Source organism: Musa acuminata, chromosome BXJ3-3 (assembly GCF_036884655.1).
Source record: "Musa acuminata AAA Group cultivar baxijiao chromosome BXJ3-3, Cavendish_Baxijiao_AAA, whole genome shotgun sequence".
NCBI classification, from domain to species: Eukaryota; Viridiplantae; Streptophyta; class Magnoliopsida; order Zingiberales; family Musaceae; genus Musa; species Musa acuminata.
Window position 1 is genome coordinate 28,104,245 of NC_088351.1, and position 19,468 is coordinate 28,123,712.

Sequence of the window (19,468 nt, forward strand, 5' to 3'; positions counted from 1 at the left end):
TTGCAGTTATAAATAGAATCAAAACGTAAATGTAAACTGCAATGTAAAGATCATACGAAAACACCGATTTACGTTTGAATGCAGATTCGGAAAGATCAGAACTTAGAAACTTGTTTGTAAAAGCGCAGAGAGCAGTAGCTATGTAGGAGGTTTGCAGTAATGATAAAGTGCTCAAAATAAAAGCAAACCAGAGATTTAGAGTGGTTCGGTCAGTCTTGACCTACTCCACTTTTGGCTTCCTCCACCAACGAGGTCACCGACGTCAACTAGAGGCCTTCCTTGAATAGGCGAAGGCCAACTGCCCTTTTACAGTTTCACTCCTTTTGACAGGCTCAGGAGACAACCCTTACAGAACCTTTCTCTCCTCTCTTTACAATTCAAGACTTGAAGAACAGAAAGAGGAGAACTTTTGGACTTTACACAAATTTGAGCTCTTAGAATCACAGAAAATATCAAGAATTCGGTGTAGGTCTGTATCTCTTCAGTGCTGAATGGGTGGGGTATTTATAGGCCCCAACCCAGTTCAAATTTGGAGCTCAAAACGATCAAATCCCGGAATTCCGGGATCAGGCGGTTGCACCTCCTGACTGGAGCGGTTGCACCACCTAGCAGGGCTCGAAGACTGAGCCTCTGGGCGGTGCCACCTCTATCAGGGGCGGTTGCACCTCTTTGCCAGAGCTCGAGGACCGAGCTCAGGTGGTTGCACCGCATGACTGGAGAGGTTGCACCGCCTGGCAGAGCTCGAAGACTGAGCCTCTGGGCGGTTGCACCTCTTGGCTGGGGCGGTTGCACCGCCCAGTCTCGCTGGGAGACATAGCCTGGGTGGTGCTACCTCCCTGCTTGGGCGATTGCACCTCCCACAACAACTTGGGTCCGAATGGGTTGAACCATTCGACCCAGTTTGAGTTCTTCAGGGGCCCAATTTCCCTAGGATTAAGCTAATGTGATCACCTCCCATTTCTAACTTAATCAAAGTGCTAACTACGATTATTTCCTAAGACATATTCTGCAGCTTACTTCGGTGCGTCACTCGCTTCTTCCGGCGAGTTTTCGGCGAACTTCCGTCGATCATCCGATGAACCCTCGGTGATGCTCCTGCGGACTTCCGACAAACTCCTGGATTGCGACGATCCACTTGGCAAGTTCCGACGAGCTCCTTTGGCAAGCTTCTGGACTTCTCGGATTTGTTCCCGCTGAACCTCCGACGACTGTCCGAACTTCCGTCGAGCCATCGAACTCCCAACGTGATCATTGTCATGACTCCGGCGCAACTCCTGCTGCATGTCTTACTTTCATCGTAGTTAATCCTGCACACTTATCTCAACACATACATTAGACAACAAATGACAATTGACTTCATCATCAAAATCCGAGATTCAACAATCTCCCCCTTTTTGATGATGACAATCAATTGATAATGGAGTTAACCTTAACTCCCCCTGTCTATATGCCATACTTCTTGAATTTAAAACTTTATAAATTCAAGAGACATATTCTCATCATGATTCCTATCATAATGTATCTCTTTGAAGATGATGTTAAGGCTTGACATACATTAACACATTTGAATGATGGTTATTGTAGCAATTCATTGTATTGTAAGATATCGACATGTAAAGCTGTGAAGCAAGATTTTGATATCATTACATGATGTACACATTTCGAATATTTTAGCAAGTGTAGCATTGCATCACATGGTAAGATATCAGTTCGTACGATGCAAATATTTGTTTGATATCTTGATACAGGGCATATGGCAATCATATATTTCTTGGTGATGCAAGTATGGCCTAATCATAGCATCAGTGATAGCAACCATATCAACATCAGTAATAGCAACCATATCAATTCATATTTTTTGGATTCATATTTTTCTCCCCCTTTGTCATCAACGAAAAGCATGGTAGCATTATCAAAAAGCATGGTAGATGTGATTCCAGTAGGTTATCGAGCTCATAAAAGAAGGCATGACACATATAATACTTTGAATATCTCTTCTCCTTGTTATGTTATAGTTCGTTGCTTGAAGGAGGAAACTCATTTTTCAAAAAGTTTTCATAAGAGTGTACAGGAGTATTCAAACCGAAAATAAGATGAACTCTTACATGCATTCGGATATGAGTAAGCTATTGATTTTCAAAAACATTTAGTTTCAATAAACAACAAGAGATGTTTGTAACTTTGCATATGCTTACAGATCAAGGTAAAGAGTAACATATGGAGTTTACAACATATCAGGTAACCATATCAAAGACAAAGTCCTTCATGACGAGTAATATAAGGAGTTTTCAACATGCCATATCAAGGACAAAGTCCATGAGGAGTTTATAACAACAACGGATGATTGTGTTTATACAAGCTCATTCATGAGGTGGAAGGTTAAAGTGCCTAAATAAAGAGTCAAATTGTCGATGAATTTGCTGCAGCTCAGTTAGGATTTGATCTTGTCGAAGTTCAAACCGTTCTTGTCTTTGTTCGAATCCCAATATCTTTGATAGATGATGTGTGAGTTTGCTCAACCGGATGTGTTTCCTCGAAGGGACAGATCGGAGGAGATTGGGTACCCCTAAAGACTGGTGTTTTCGGTTCTGGTTCAGGTTGAGAGCGATCAGTTCTTCTTGGCATTCTAACCCAGTTACCGTTTCTATAAAAACATCTTAATCGATGAAGTAGATTTTTATTAATTATGCTGAATCTATCTACTTTTATTACTTCTTCTTCCGGTGGTATTAGAATATCATAGGCTTTCATTATTCTAGTTATTATACCACCATATGGGAGCATCATGTCTTTCTTATATAGTTCCAACATGTTTTGTTGGATAAGATAACCAAGACATATGTCATTTCCTTTCATGATCATATACATAGTTCCTAATTCTAATTGGCTTACTTCATCATGATGATATTGTTTAGGAAGAATGATGCTAGTTAGGATGTGATGAAGTACCTTAGTGTTTAGAGGTAGTAAATGTTCACAACTTTTAGGAACAAATTCTAAGTTCGGATTGGCAAAAATTGTTTGTAGGGCTTCAACGTATGTTGTTCCAACATTTTCATCATCCCATGATCCTCTAAAGTAAAGTCCTCTACTTATCATAGGAATGCCTATCATGTCGCAGCAAATGAATCTATCTGTAATTGAAATATGTTGTCCTAAGAGATAGGTGGACATCCTTTCTTCTTCATCTACTAGTATGTTGTTGTAAAACAATCTTACTAGTCTTGGATAGATGGGTTCATTAATTTGTAAGATATGGAGTAGATCTAAGTTTGCAAACCACTGGATTGTCTCTAATCCTCTTAGCTCACTTAAATCTACGTATTTTCCCTTGTTGACATTCCTAAGTTCAAAATAGGAAAAATTTTCAGCATGGTATTTTGAATCGAAAAGGGTGGAATCAAAGTCTTCTACTAATCTCCTCTTTCCTTTGTCCCTTGAGGATCTTCTAGATCCCATAACTACTGCTGTTTAGAATAATAGTGATGAGCAAAAGTAAATGAATCAAGAAACAGAGTTTAAGGGCTTCTTAGAGAGTACCTTAATGTGATCTTCAAGAGAGGGATCTTCAAGGGAAGGAATGTTGATGCTTTGCTTCGAAATGAAGGGTATTTGGGATGCTAAGATGGGGGAAATGGGGATGGAGGAGGCTTAGGAGAGTAGAGGAGGGAAGGAAATGAGTTGGGGTCGGTTTCACCGCCGGCCCTAGCTAGAGTTATAAAGGGGCAGAGTTGCGGCCGGTTGCACCTCTGGCTGGAGCGGTGCAACCGCTTGCAACACGTGACAGCTGGAGGTGCTACCTCTAGCTGGGGCGGTGCCACCGCCTGGTGAACACTTGTTCTGATCTGAGAATTTTTCTGAGGAGAGTTTTCATTCCCAGTAATCAACTTTACTTACATAATTACGTAAGAATTTTCATTTTAAGATAGGGACTTTGGCTCGATCAAGGTAGATTTTTAATGTGCACATTCTCAATGTCGTACACATGTTTGTGATAGTTTCTTCAAGTTGATAAGTCTTGCAAGTTCATGACAGAGTTAGTCATTTCATGATACGAGTTAAATTAGAAGGTTATGAAAGGATGAAATTGATGGGTTCGAAAATCCAAGGATATGTGAATTTGGGAATCATATGCTTCTAATTCTTGAAAAGTTAAACAGGATTGTATCTAGGTCGCATTTGTGATTTTACCCTTGTTGTTGTTGTTAGGATCGAAGCGGCACTAAGAGGGGGGGGTGAATTAGTGCAGCGGATTAAAACTTCGGTTTTAGAAAAATCTTTCGTACGATAAAAATCGGAATCAGAAATGATTAACTTGAAAGCGTATTCGTAAAGTTGAGCAGCAAAGATAATGATGAAACAAAGCAAGTAAGAAGGTTTGTAGTAATGTGAATGACAATAATAAATGCAAACCAGAGATTACGCCGTTTTTAAAGTGGTTCGGTCAAGTGACCTACATCCATTTGCGAGGCCCCTCTTCGATGAGGCTCCCACCTTCCACTAGCAAATCTCTTGAAAGGGAAGAGTGAATACCCCTCTTACAACTTTTACAAGCGGTTCACTCTCTTACAGATTTTCAGCAAGAAAGAAGGAGGTGAACACTAGCAAATTGAAAACAAGACTATCTAAGACTTTTCTAGGGCCTTTCTCTCAAACACTTGCTGCTCAAAAAGTTGTTATCTCAGCTGAGATTTGAGGGGTATTTATAGGCCTCAAGAGGATTCAAATTTGGGCTCCAAATTTGAATTCTCATGGAGTTCCCGATGCTGGCGGTGCCACCGCCTGTCAGTGGCGGTGCCACCGCCTCTCACTGTCAGACGTTGATAGTGCTGGGCGGTGCCACCGCCCAGCCCAAGCGGTGCTACCGCCCAGCTCTCGGGCACTGGGCGGTGCCACCGCCTACAGTGTTTTCAGCCCACTAGTTGGGCTTTAATCTTGCCCCAAACTAGTCCGAACTTGGGCCCAATTGGCCCCTACTTGGGTTATAGGATTAACACCTAATCCTAACCCTAATTAATGTGCTAACTATGAATTTAAAGACATTTTCTAAGCTATTACAAAGTTCGTAAGTCAAGACTTCTTTCGGCGAGCTTCTGGCGAACTTCCGACGGTCTTCCGATAAACTCTCGGAAACCATTCTGCGGACTCCCGGCAAGCTCCTAGACTTCACGATTTGATCTTGGCGAGTTCCAATGAGCTTCTTCGGTAAGCTCCGATCTTTCTTGGTGAGCTCCGCGAACTTCCAACGAACCTTCCGGTGAGCTTCCGAAAAACCCTTCGGCAAGCTCCCTACTCATTCTCGGCTAGTTCCGGCAGCATTCCCGACGAACCTTCGGACTTCCGTCGAACTCTCGAACTCCCAATGAATCCTTCACGCTTGACTCCGCACTTTGTTTCGCTTTATATCTTTCTCATTATCATAGTTATTCCTACACACACAAACTAAAACTCTACTCCGATCTAGACAACTATTACAACGCGAATCGACATTCCGTTGCCCGGCATGTCATTGGTTGGCGCTTCATCCGATTCTTCAGCGCATCATCCTCTCTTGCGGCTTGTTGCCCAATCGGCGGTTGACCTCCGCAACCCCGATATCCTTGGCGCAATTCCACTCTCCTTGGCCCGATGCCCGACGTCCGAAGCCTTCTACCGTCCAATATCCTGACGTGATCTCCTCCGGCGCAACGTCAATTCCTCCTGCGTCAATTGTCTAATCCTGATCGAGTAGACCTGCATCACTCAAAATGCAGTTAAACATCTAAACACAATCAATTAGTTTCATCATCAAAATCCGAGATTCAACAATCTCCCCCTTTTTTATGATGACAACTAATTGATGACTAACGGAGTTAACCTAAACTCCCCGGAGTTTAACCAAACTCCCTCTATCAATATGTCATTGATAGAACACTTGGATTATCCCAAATCCAAGTAACATTCATCACATGTTATGAAAAAATATTTAAACTATCATGCAAATATATAAAATATTCAATTCAATGCATTAAGTCGTGAATATACTTCTCCCCCTATGTCATCAACAAAAAGGAGAAGTACCTACTCTTATGTGTTTAGAAATAAAAAGTTCCATACATTGCATGAAAAACATAGTATCAAATTTTATCATCATGCAATCTAGCAATTAAAGATGTGTAAGTTTAGCATATTTGCTTTTCTTAAGATAACAACTAATTGTTTTTCTTTAGACTACAAGCTAGCAATTTTCATGATATGCAAGTTACAAGCTAGCAAATTTCTTCTCTTTAGACTACAAGCTAGCAATTTTCATGATATGCAAGTTGCATATTTTTGCTTCCTTTGCAATGTTTGAGCTAGCAATTTTGCTTCCGTAACAAGTTAGCATGTTTTGTATTATACAAGCTAGCAAAAATTTCGAAAGCAAATACAAGATAGCTTTCTTGTAGAAGTGTGTAAGCTATTGATTCTTGCTTCCTTTTGTAATGTGTAAGTTGCAAGTCTTGCTTCTTGAGATAGACAAGATAGTGATGTTCACGAAGACAATTTTTGCTTTTTGAAATAAGCAAGTTAGCAATCTTTGCTACTTAAGATAGGCAAGCTAGCAATCAAGTTTTTGCATCTTCTTGACTTGTGCAAACTAGCTATCTCCCCCTTTGTCATTGTCAAAAAGAAGGGAAGACCTTTTACATCAATTATGACAAAGGTAAGTATTAATCTTATTTGTGCATCATCATATTTTCAAATTAGAATATACACATTTTCAAAAACCTTATATTCATTCATGCACGATATTGAATAAATCAATCAACATTATGAGGATATCATACATGATACTAAAATTTTTAACTATTTATCAATATTTTGATCATGATACCAAACAATCATCATTTAGAGCATTCATGATACAAAACATCAACATTTATCATTTTAGCAACAACTCATAGCATTTTAAATCATGATTTACATCATATGCAATACATCACATCATAATTAGAAAGCACAAGTATTGCATGCATCATTGCAAATCATAAATGTTTCATATCATGATGGTATCAATTTTGTCAAATTATATCCTACCATGATCAAATCTTCTCCCTATTTTATCAATGAAAACAGGGAAGAGCATAATAATGTAAAATATTTCAATCATTTCAAGGCATTTGTATCATAGATATAAAGAAATCATATCATCAAAGATAAGACCATTTGAATACCAAAAGATATGATTCATTTTATCAAATCTCTTCCTTTTATAAATAACAAAAATTATAGGTGTACAAAGAAGAGATTGTGATTAAAAAAGAATCTCAAGTAGTAAGTCCAAGAAATCAAGATCATAATTTGAATACAAACTCATTCAAATTTAAATTGTCACATTCATCAAAATCTCAACATTACTTTCAAGAGATTCAAAATGGTATACATAGGTTTATCATAATAATCAAGGGAAAATCTTAGGAGATCATGATATAGATAAAATTTATTCAATCTTATAAGAGAACAAGATATTAATTCAAGCATATAAAATTTCTCAATTCATTATGAATCATAAGAAGAATTATGGCTCCAAAAAATCATGATTCATTTAGGAAAATTTTCTCTTTAGTGCACGATAAGAAGAAATATAACAATGATACCAATCATAATTCATTTGGATAGTAGATGCTAAAAAGGAACATTGAGGATACAAGATCTTGATTTTTATAGAGTAAATCTCAAGTTATAAATCTCAAAAAATCAAGATAAAGCTTATTTAAATTCAAATCATCAAATCAAAATCATTTTCAACATATTTATAAAAAGATGATAAAATAGATTCATCAAACCAAGAATTTTCAAGAAAAATACTTTTATTTATTTAGTTGTTTCATATAAGCATGCCTTTGTCCTTTTTGTGCCAATATATATATATATATATCATCAATCATTTAGGATCGAAAAATAATTTTTTTCATAAAAACCATTAAGATCATTATGTATAACTTTTAAAATCTCATGCATAAAATGGTATCAAAACATTTAATATTTTCATTCCATCATTTGAATTGGTTTTATTGAACATAATTTTGAATGATTCTTATAGATAACTAAAACTTCTTTAGTTTTAATTTATACGATTGACTTTATCTTAGCATGCTCAAATTTTGTTCATATGTCAAAACCATACATCATGTTTGAAAACCAAAGATAAGGTTAAAAAAAAAACATCAAGCCTTTCATTCAAAAGCCATGCATCATCATTGAAAATCAATATGAAAATCGTCAAAATATACATTCTTACTTCTCAAGCACATACATAAGATTAATCTTACTAGGTGTATAAGCATTAGATTTATATCTAACATTTTATTGCACATGCAATTTTCAAGAAAATTAATCCTAAACTAAATTAAAAATGACTCATGAAAGTATTATGTAATTTCAAAATAAATTAGGGGGATTTCGATTACCTCGTTGTTGAGAGTAGTTGAGGCATAGTTTGCCACCTCGCCTTTCTTGATTTTCTCCACGGGTGCCTTCCTTTTCTTTGACCTCTTCCTCCGTTCAAGTTCATTATTCATTTTAGATTTTTGTTTAATGAACTTATTAAGAGTTAGTGTTCGAAGTTCAAGTTCATCATTGTCCTCATCACTTGAGTCATCGCTCAAGTGGTATTCATTTGTCCGGAGTTCCAAATCCTTCCTATTCTTTGGAAGGTGGTTCAAGTGTTCATTGTGTTCATCATGTGCATTGAGCACCATTTCATATGTCATCAATGAGCCGATAAGTTCTTCAAGTGAAAAAATATTTAAATATTTTGTTTCTTGTATTGCCATAACTTTTGATTCCCAAACTTTAGAAAGTGATCATAAAACTTTACTAACAAGTTCAAAATTCGAGAAACATTTGCCAAGAGTTTGTAAACCATTGACGACATCCGTAAAACGGGTGTACATGTCAACAATGGTTTCACTCGGCTTCATTTGAAAAAACTCGAAATCATGCATTAAAATGTTAACTTTCGAGTCTTTGACTCTACTAGTTCCCTCGTGTGTGATTTCAAGTGTTCGCCAAATATCAAAAGCCGTTTCGCATGTAGAAATCCGATTGAACTTATTTTTGTCTAAAGCGCAAAATAAGGCATTCATAGCCTTTGCGTTTAAAGAAAAATACTTCTTCTCCAAATCCGACCATTCGTTCATCGGTTTAGAGGGAAGTTGAAAACCGTTTTCAACAATATTCCATAAATCCAAATTCATAGAAATCAAGAAAACTCTCATTCGAGTTTTCCAATAAGTGTAGTCTAATCCGTTAAACAACGGTGGACGAAAAACCGATAAGCCATCTTGAAAGCCATGAAGAGTCATTTCTCTCGGGTGTAAATCCGAAATGAGAAATACCGGGCTTTGATACCAATTGTTAGGATCGAAGCGGCACTAAGAGGGGGGGGGGGTGAATTAGTGCAGCGGATTAAAACTTCGGTTTTAGAAAAATCTTTCGTACGATAAAAATCGGAATCGGAAATGATTAACTTGAAAGCGTATTCGCAAAGTTGAGCAGCAAAGATAATGATGAAACAAAGCAAGTAAGAAGGTTTGCAGTAATGTGAATGACAATAATAAATGCAAACCAGAGATTACGCTGTTTTTAAAGTGGTTCGGTCAAGTGACCTACATCCACTTGCGAGGCCCCTCTTCGATGAGGCTCCCACCTTCCACTAGCAAATCTCTTGAAAGGGAAGGGTGAATAACCCTCTTACAACTTTTACAAGCGGTTCACTCTCTTACAGATTTTCAGCAAGAAAGAAGGAGGTGAACACTAGCAAATTGAAAACAAGACTATCTAAGACTTTTCTAGGGCCTTTCTCTCAAACACTTGTTGCTCAAAAAGTTGTTATCTCAGCTGAGATTTGAGGGGTATTTATAGGCCTCAAGAGGATTCAAATTTGGGCTCCAAATTTGAATTCTCGTGGAGTTCCCGATGCTGGCGGTGCCACCGCCTCTCACTGTCAGACGTTAACAGTGCTGGGCGGTGCCACCGCCTACAGTGTTTTCAGCCCACTAGTTGGGCTTTAATCTTGCCCCAAACTAGTTCGAACTTGGGCCCAATTGGCCCCTACTTGGGTTATAGGATTAACACCTAATCCTAACCCTAATTAATGTGCTAACTACGAATTTAAAGACATTTTCTAAGCTATTACAAAGTTCGTAAATCAAGACTTCTTTCGGCGAGCTTCCGGCGAACTTCCGACGGTCTTCCGATAAACTCTCGGAAACCATTCTGCGGACTCCCGGCAAGCTCCTAGACTTCACGATTTGATCTTGGCGAGTTCCAATGAGCTTCTTCGGTAAGCTCCGATCTTTCTTGGTGAGCTCCGCGAACTTCCAACGAACCTTCCGGTGAGCTTCCGAAAAACCCTTCGGTAAGCTCCCTACTCATTCTCGGCTAGTTCCAGCAGCATTCCCGACGAACCTTCGGACTTCCGTCGAACTCTCGAACTCCCAATGAATCCTTCACGCTTGACTCCGCACTTTGTTTCGCTTTATATCTTTCTCATTATCATAGTTATTCCTACACACACAAACTAAAACTCTACTTCGATCTAGACAATTATTACAACGCGAATCAACATTCCGTTGCCCGGCATGTCATTGGTTGGCGCTTCGTCCGATTCTTCAGTGCATCATCCTCTCTTGCGGCTTGTTGCCCAATCGACGGTTGACCTCCGCAACCCCGATATCCTTGGCGCAATTCCACTCTCCTTGGCCCGATGCCCGACGTCCGAAGCCTTCTACCGTCCAATATCCTGACGTGATCTCCTCCGTCGCAACGTCAATTCCTCCTGCGTCAACTGTCTAATCCTGATCGAGTAGACCTGCATCACTCAAAATGTAGTTAAACATCTAAACACAATCAATTAGTTTCATCATCAAAATCCGAGATTCAACAGTTGTTTCCGAAGGTGACATAGCCTTCGTCTATGCTAGTGAGCTTAGAGAATGGATCTCCGGTCATATGCCTTGAGCATCCACTATCAAGGTACCATCTCTTGCTCCTAGCTTGCGATGGTGTGGGTTTCTACAAGAAAGGATGATTTTTAGATACCCATTTGCTTTTGGGTGCCTCAAAGATAGATCTACATTGTTTATCATGTTGCATAGAGTTTATCATGGTTCCTTTAGGAACCCAAATCAATTTGTTTGGACTAATTTTCTTGAATGGACAATAACGCGTCTTATGTCCAATTTTGCAACAAAAGTTACATTTTGCTTGGTGTTGAACATGTAAGATGGGGCCTTTTGTAAAGGTGGTTAGATTTAGGTGAGGACTTCTCACAAATCCAATTCCACTTCTTTTTGGAACGTAACCCTTGTTTGCAAGGATCATATTCAAAAACTTGCTACCAACCTCGAATTTCTTCAAGGTGTCCTTAAGTAGCAGGTTTTCTTTTTGGAGAGTTTCTAGATCATGACATTTGATACATGAATTTAAACTATCATGATATTCAATTTTTAACTTATCAAAATCACAAGTAAGACTATCATGCTCCTTTTTCAGCAATTTGTATTTTCTATTGATAATCTTACATTCATCAAATAAGTCATGAAAGGCATTTAATAATTCATCGAATGATAAATCAGCATCTAATAAATTCGTTACCTCCTCTCCGATGGCCATTAAGGCGTAATGAGCAATTTGCTCGGTGTTAGACTCCTCTTCTTCATATGCGCTCGAATCATCCCATGTTGCTTTGAGCGCCTTTTTTGTTGTTCTCTTTTTGGCTTGGGGACAATCACTCTTGTAGTGTCCTGACTTTTTGCACTCATAGCAAATAACTTGGTCTTTCTTGGGTTCAAGTTTACTTTTAGTGTCATTCTTAAACTTGTTTCTTTTAATGAATTTTTTAAATTTTCTTGTTAGAAGTGCCAAGTCATCATCACAGTCCTCATCACTTGAGTTTTCTTTCAAGTGATCTTCCAAAGTTTTAAGTGTCATATCCTTCTTGTTCTTTGGAAGGATGTCTTCTTGCTTTTCATGAGCTTTGCAAGTCATCTCGTAGGTCATTAATGGCCCAATTAGTTCTTCAAGAGGGAAGTTGTTTAGATCTTTTGCCTCTTGAATAGCAGTGACTTTAGGATCCCAACTCTTAGGAAGGGATCTTAGAATCTTATTTACGAGCTCAAAATCCGAAAAACTTTTTCCGAGTCCTTTTAGACCATTGACAACATCCGTGAAACGGGTAAACATGTCGCCAATAGTCTCACTCGGTTTCATCCGAAAAAGTTCGAAAGAGTGTAACAAAAGATTGATTTTTGACTCTTTCACTCTACTTGTGCCTTCATGAGTCACTTCGAGTGTGTGCCAAATATCAAATGCAGTTTCACAAATCGAAACACGATTAAACTTGTTTTTATCAAGTGCGCAAAATAAGGCATTCATAGCCTTTGCATTAAGAGTGAAAGCCTTCTTCTCCGAATCGTTCCAATCGATCATTGGAAGAGAAGACTTTGAAAAACCATTCTCGACAAGATTCCAGAGTTCAACGTCCATAGAAATAAGAAAGATCCTCATTCGGGTCTTCCAATAGGTGTAGTCCGTCTCATTAAACATGGGTGGACGTATAATGGAATGGCCCTCTTGGTTTCCGGCGTAAGCCATCTCTCTTGGGTTTTAATCCGTTTGAGAGTTAACCATGCTCTGATACCAATTGTTAGGATCGAGAGCACTAAGAGGGGGGGAGGGGGGGGGAGTGAATTAGTGCAGCGGAAATCTTTCAGCGATTAAAAACGAAAGCTGTGTTCGTTTGATAAAAACTGTTTTGATGCAAAAGCCGATTCTAAGATTACTTATGATTAAGTGCAGTTTACGTCCAAACACAGTTTGCGTCTAAGCGCAGTTTACGCAGTTTGCGTCTAAATGCAGATTGCGTTTAAGCGCAGTTTGCATCTAAGCGCAGTTTGCGTCTAAGCTCAGATTGCGTCTAAGCGCAGTTTGCGTCTAAGCGCAGTTTGCGTCTAAGCTCAGATTGTGTCTAAGCGCAGTTTGCGTCTAAGCGCTGTTTGCGTCTAAGCACAGATTGCGTCTAAGCGCAGTTTGCGTCTAAGCGATGTTTGCGTCTAAGCGCAGATTGTGTCTGAGTGCAGTTTGCGTCTAAAAATTGAATCAAAACGTAAACGTAAACTACAAAGAAACTCGTTCGTAAAAGCACAGAAGACAGTTTGCAATTATAAATAGAATCAAAACGTAAATGTAAACTGCAATGTAAAGATCGTACGAAAATACCGATTTACGTTTGAATGCAGATTCGGAAAGATCAGAACTTAGAAACTTGTTCATAAAAGCGCAGAGAGGAGTAGCTATGTAGGAGGTTTGTAGTAATGATAAAGTGCTCAAAATAAAAGCAAACCAGAGATTTAGAGTGGTTCGGTCAGTCTTGACCTACTCCACTTTTGGCTTCCTCCACCGACGAGGTCACCGACATCAATTAGAGGCCTTCCTTCAATAAGCGAAGGCCAACTGCCCTTTTACAGTTTCACTCCTTTTGACGGGCTCAGGAGACAACCCTTACAGAACCTTTCTCTCCTCTCTTTACAACTCAAGACTTGAAGAACAGAAAGAGGAGAACTTTTGGACTTTACACAAATTTGAGCTCTTAGAATCACAGAAAAGATTAAGAATTCGGTGTAGGTCTGTATCTCTTCAGTGCTGAATGGGTGGGGTATTTATAGGCCCCAACCCAGTTCAAATTTGGAGCTCAAAAAGATCAAATCCCGGAATTCCGGGATCAGGCGGTTGCACCTCCTGACTGGAGCGGTTGCACCGCTTGGCAGGGCTCGAAGACTGAGCCTCTGGGCGGTGCCACCTCTGTCAGGGGCGGTTGCACCTCTCTGCCAGAGCTCGAGGACCGAGCTCAGGTGGTTGCACCGCCTGACTAGAGAGGTTGCACCGCCTGATAGAGCTCGAAGACTGAGCCTCTGGGCGGTTGCACCTCTTGGCTGGGGCGGTTGCACCGCCCAGTCTCGCTGGGAGACATAGCCTGGGCGGTGCTACCTCCCTGCCTGGGCGGTTGCACCTCCCACAGCAACTTGGGTCCGAATGGGTTGAACCATTCGACCCAATTTGAGTTCTTCAAGGGGTCCAATTGCCCCAAGATTAAGCTAATGGGATCACCTCCCATTGCTAACTTAATTAAAGTGCTAACTACGATTATTTCCTAAGACATATTATGCAGCTTGCTTCGGTGCGTCACTCGCTTCTTCCGGCGAGTTTCCAACGAACTTCCATCGATCATCCGATGAACCCTCGGTGATGCTCCTGCGGACTTCCGGCAAACTCCTGGATTGCGACGATCCACTTGGCAAGTTCTGACGAGCTCCTTTGGCAAGCTTCTGGACTTCTCGGATTTGTTCCCGCAGAACCTCCGACGACTGTCCGAACTTCCGTCGAGCCCTCGAGCTCCCAACGTAATCATTGTCATGACTCCGACGCAACTCCTGCTGCATGTCTTACTTTCATCGTAGTTAATCATGCACACTTATCTCAACACATACATTAGACAACAAATGACAATTGACTTCATCATCAAAATCCGAGATTCAACAATTACATCATATCAAATATATGATTTGATGGGCAGATATATGCTTTCATTCTCCTAAAGATCGATCTTCACAAAAACTTCGATAAGGATTTGAAATCTTCAATCATAATTATAATTTAATTTTTTATTTATTTTTTAAATATTTTTTCCTTGAGTAAACTAGAAAATTAAATCAAAATTATTCAGATAACTTACCATAGATAAAGTAACTCTTAAATTAATTAATTTTATTTAAATAAGAGATATATAAAATTGATCGGGTGGCAGATATTTGTACAGGTCAAAATTAAAAAGTTTTGTCAGTAGATTAAAAAAAACATATTTGAAATTATTACTGGCAAAATTCAAAAAGTCTAATAAAAATAAATAACAAAATTGTTACTTAATTGCATACATATCCATTCAAAATCTAAATACTAACAAATATATCCTGATTAAATCATCAGTGAAGTTTACTAAACAATAGTTAAATGATTTAAAGTTAATATTTATAGGGGTTTAGGATTTAAAGTATGTATACATATATATATCCACCTTTACATGACTGAATTGATCTACATGCTGGTAATCCGAGTCTCGCATTAAGTTATTTGTATTCCTCAGCTTCAGCTCCTATTATTATGATTCAAGAACCGATATATTATTTTATTGGATAAATATTTATTCACGTCACATATAGTAACACTATATAGTTTATAACGGTATCGTTAGTCCATTAAGAACGTTATAATGGTCGTAACGGCATAGTCAGTCGATTGAAACGGCGGCAAAATCGACACGAGTTTATTATATGCAATATTAAATCGAGCTTTCGGTCTCTCTCTCTCTCTCTCTCTCTCTCTCTCTCTCTCTCAGACACACACATTTTGGGCCCTGTGAATTTAGGGCTCATTAAAGCGCGACGGCCCGTTCGTCAAGCAGTTCCTCTGGTCCTCTGCCGACGATTTCTGTTCAGATTCAGCCCCCGAGAGATCGACCAGCGATGACTGCTTCTGAGGTTTTCGGGCTTCTGAGGGGCGATCCGTCGGCGTACATCTGGGTCCCGTGATGAGAGGCTCGTCGCAGAAGGATCTCTCCGTCTTCGATTTCAGCGAAGAGGAGGCAGCCGTGGAGGCGGCGGCTGGGAGATTCACGGCGAAGTTGCAGTCCAGATTGAGGCCTAGGATGGACGACACGGTCAACAAGAACCAGTTCCTCGAGGCCTGTAAGCTCTTCCCCGACCAAAACCCTTTCTTTTTCTTTTTGAGGTTTTCGTTTGCCTTGCGGCGAAATGTTCTCGACATGCTGTATTCAACGTACAAGTATTTGTGGTGAATTACGGGTTACCAGTGTGATTGATGATGGGTACGTTAACTGGTGGAAGTGTTATGTAACCTGCCTAATAGTTCCCTAAGTTGGTTTACCAGTCAGCTGCCGATCGACGTTTTAGCCTCGGAATGATGTTGGTAGATTCTACAAACTTTGATGAGCAAATAATGGGTCATTCGTGACATAATAAGTCAGTGTGTTAATTTCATAGGAAGATCATAGTGTAGACTAAATAGGAGGAAATAATTTAATGGCAGCACCATGCAGTGAGAAGATGAAGTTTGCTTAAACTTTTGGCTTACATAATCCAAAATTTTCTTAGTCTTTGAGCTACAAACAATGAAAATTCTATGGCAACCCTTTAGAGAAACTAGGTTAGATTAAATTTAGTCAATAAAGTTTCTTGAACTCAACACTTCCATCCAAAATTGACCAACACTGAACTAATTTGATTGGTTTCACTAGAAATTTTAATCATGGCTCAACCATTTTACAATGGAAATTCGACTCCGATGATAAGGGTATATCTTATTAATATGAATATCTATTAGACTCATTGAGAAAATTCTGTGCTATGCTTGTAATGAGGACCATTTACATTCTTGTACAATATTTGTGCACATTGTATTACGCTTGCCAATCTAATATGACCTAGGATTAATATGGATCGAAGTTTATTCCAATAATTCTGTTATTTTTTGGTCATTCAGAATCAAATGCGCTGTGGATTGGAACCATCTGCAGGTCATCTTACATGCATCTTGTTATGTTTCAATTTGGATGACTAGTATACTGTGTTTATTTAGTTTTTTTTTCCTGTCCTTTTCTTATGTGTAACAAATGATAAATTTTCCCTTAAATTCACTTTAAGAAGCAGAGAATTCTGGGAACAATTAGTGGGTTCGTCCTATAGTATGCATCGACATACCGAGTGTTGGTGTACTGGTGCATACCAGACCTGTACTGGTTTGCTAGCAACCAACATGGGTCCAGAATTCAAAACTGAAAACCTTGGTTTGTAGGAACTCCTTTTTTCATAACATTATACTTCTAGGTTGTGGAGAAGAAAAGTAAAGTTATAATGAAAGGAAATAAGATGGACAAATCATTGCTGACTTAGATAATTTATGATGCTTAGACTGATTAAACAACATATCTGACATCTTGTTCTTATTTCAAGATTAACATTCATAATAACAAAGTCATCTAAGAAATTGCCTGAGAACAAAGTCCTCCAAGAATTATCACCATGAAGCATTCACCAGTGACCAGACTATCCATGAAGTATCCCCAAATATTGATGTGTAGTTGTTTGCTAGTTATTATTTATAAATCAGATACTTTAAGGAAGTATATGACGTACTGTGTAGTGGGTACATAAGCATCTTGAAATATCTTGGGTATTGGTGTGACAGTAGAGAAAAACCAGGCTTTCTCATTTGTTTCAAAGGTTTTTTTTACCAATGCAGTGACCAAAAAACCTGACCAATTGCCACTCTGTAATCCTGCAAAGAACTGTCACGGCCTTAGCTGGAATTGCCTAAGGCGTGAGGCACCCTTGCGGCCAAAGATGCGAACTTAGCCGGCGTTGCCTAAGTCGCGAGTCACCCTTGTGGCAAAGACGTGAACTTAGCTTGCGTTGCCTAAGTCACGCTTCGCCCTTGCGATATTGCTCCGCAAGGATCAGCCCACTTGTAACCTCTCGCAGGTCCCGAAGGACCTGTAAAAGAGAAAGTTGGTTAGTTCGAAAGAACGAGCAATGGACAAGTCCCGAAGTCTCGCGAAAAGGGAAAACTTTACAAGCAATTCAGCGAGCACCTTGCGTGCACAAGAGAAAAGAGGGAGAGGGAGAAAACAAGGCTTTAGAAGGATGAACGAACAGCTGCAAGCCCACAAACAACCGCTCACCTGGTCCCAAGCGTGAAAACAAGTTCTTGTAAAGGGCACGTGCGAACTTGCGAAAGAGAGTTCAACGCCCGGTATATAACCAAAGCCCCATCCAGCCCTATGCCACCCGGGGGTTCAAAGGGGCTGAGATGGCTAACGTTTTGGTGAGCGGAGGCAGATTACCGCAACCCTCCCGCGGCACGCGAAAACGGAGCTGTTTTGGGCTGTTTTGGGGCTGTTTTGCTTGGTTCGGTGAGCAGTCGCTTTGTAACGCTGCAGCTTGTTCGAACTTACATTTTTACAAGCAAAATGACCCAAAACCAAAAGAAAACATGCTGTCAAGCAGCTGTACATGCAGGTGTGAGCGACGAACGGTTCGTTGAACGGAGTTGTTGCGGGTGCGCGACGACTGTTCGTGACATTCTCCCCCACTTAAACTGTCGACGCCCTCATCGATGCTTGTTGGTAGTTGTTGATGACTTCTTCATGTCACAGGGCGTCTTTAGGCTCCCAACCGGCTTTAGTTCGGGGAAGCTTTCGCCACTTCACCAAGGACTCTGTCTGCTCAGCTCCGTTGGGTAGTTTTATCTTGTGGTCCGCTAGAATGGTTTCCACTCGCTTCTCGTAGGAGGCTGTGATGGGAGGTAGCCGAGTTGGAACACTTCGGGAAGCATCTTGCGGATCCGAGTGGTAGGCTTTTAGGTTGCTGGCGTGAAGAACGTTGTGAATTTTAAACAACGCCGATAGCTGCAACTTGTAAGAGACGTTGCCTACCTTGCTGATAATTGGTAAGGGCCCTTCATACTTGCGCACCAATCCTTTGTGGACTATGTTCCTAAAGAATTGGAGTGATGCTGGTTGGAGCTTTACCAACACCAAATCGCCAACTTTGAACTCTTGCGGTCGCCTTCCCAAGTCTGCCCACTTCTTCATCCTTTTTGCCGCCTTCTCCAAGTAAGCCCGCGCAATATCTGCATTTCGATGCCACTCCTTTGCGAAATGATAGGCTGATGGACTACTCCCAGTATACCCAATTGCCATGGTGTGCGGAGTCGACGATTGTTGTCCTGTGATAATCTCGAAGGGGCTCTTGTTGGATGCAGAGCTCCGCTGCAAGTTGTAGGAGAATTGGGCAATGTCTAACAGCTTCACCTAATCTCGTTGATTGGCACTCACGTAGTGCCGGAGGTATTGCTCCAAGAGCGAGTTTATCTTTTCAGTCTGGCCATTCGTTTGGGGGTGGAGGCTTGTAGAGAAGAATAACTTTGACCCCAACAATTTGAATAGCTCGGTCCAGAATCGTCCCAGGAACCGAGCGTCTCGATCGCTAATGATATTGTGCGGGACTCCCCAATACTTCACTACATCCTTCATCATCAGCTTGGCCGCTTCCTCTGCTGAACAGTGTAGGGGAGCAACAATGAAAGTTGCATATTTTGAAAACCGATCGACCACCACGAGTATCGATCCGAGTCCCCCTACAGGTGGTAAGCTTGATATGAAGTCCAAGGAAATGCTCTCCCATGGCCTTTCTGGTATGGGCAACGGTTCCAAAAGTCCCACTGGCTTCCGCTGCTCCAACTTGTCTTGTTGGCAAGTAAGGCATGTTTGAACATATTCCTCCGCATCAGTGATTTAAAAAGCGCTAGACGCCAAGGTCCAAAAACGCCCGAGGCGCTAGGTGCTCGCCCGAGCGAAGCGAGGCGCTAA

The 19,468-nt window shown here is 40.3% G+C and overlaps 1 protein-coding gene across 4 annotated transcripts in view; it reads left to right on the top strand.

Moving 5' to 3' along the window:
* The first annotated feature begins 15,423 nt into the window (after positions 1 to 15,423).
* LOC103978538 (probable ubiquitin-like-specific protease 2B) overlaps positions 15,424 to 19,468 on the top strand; it is a 33,777-nt gene continuing 29,732 nt past the window's right edge. For 3 of the 4 annotated variants that reach the window (XM_065143334.1, XM_065143336.1, XM_065143335.1), the window contains exon 1: positions 15,424 to 15,767. In XM_065143334.1, the coding sequence (XP_064999406.1) occupies positions 15,611 to 15,767 (157 nt within the window). In that variant the 5' untranslated portion in view covers positions 15,424 to 15,610. Of the gene's footprint in view, positions 15,768 to 16,581; positions 16,616 to 19,468 lie in introns of all 4 variants that reach the window. The other variant, XM_065143338.1, reaches the window with a different exon arrangement.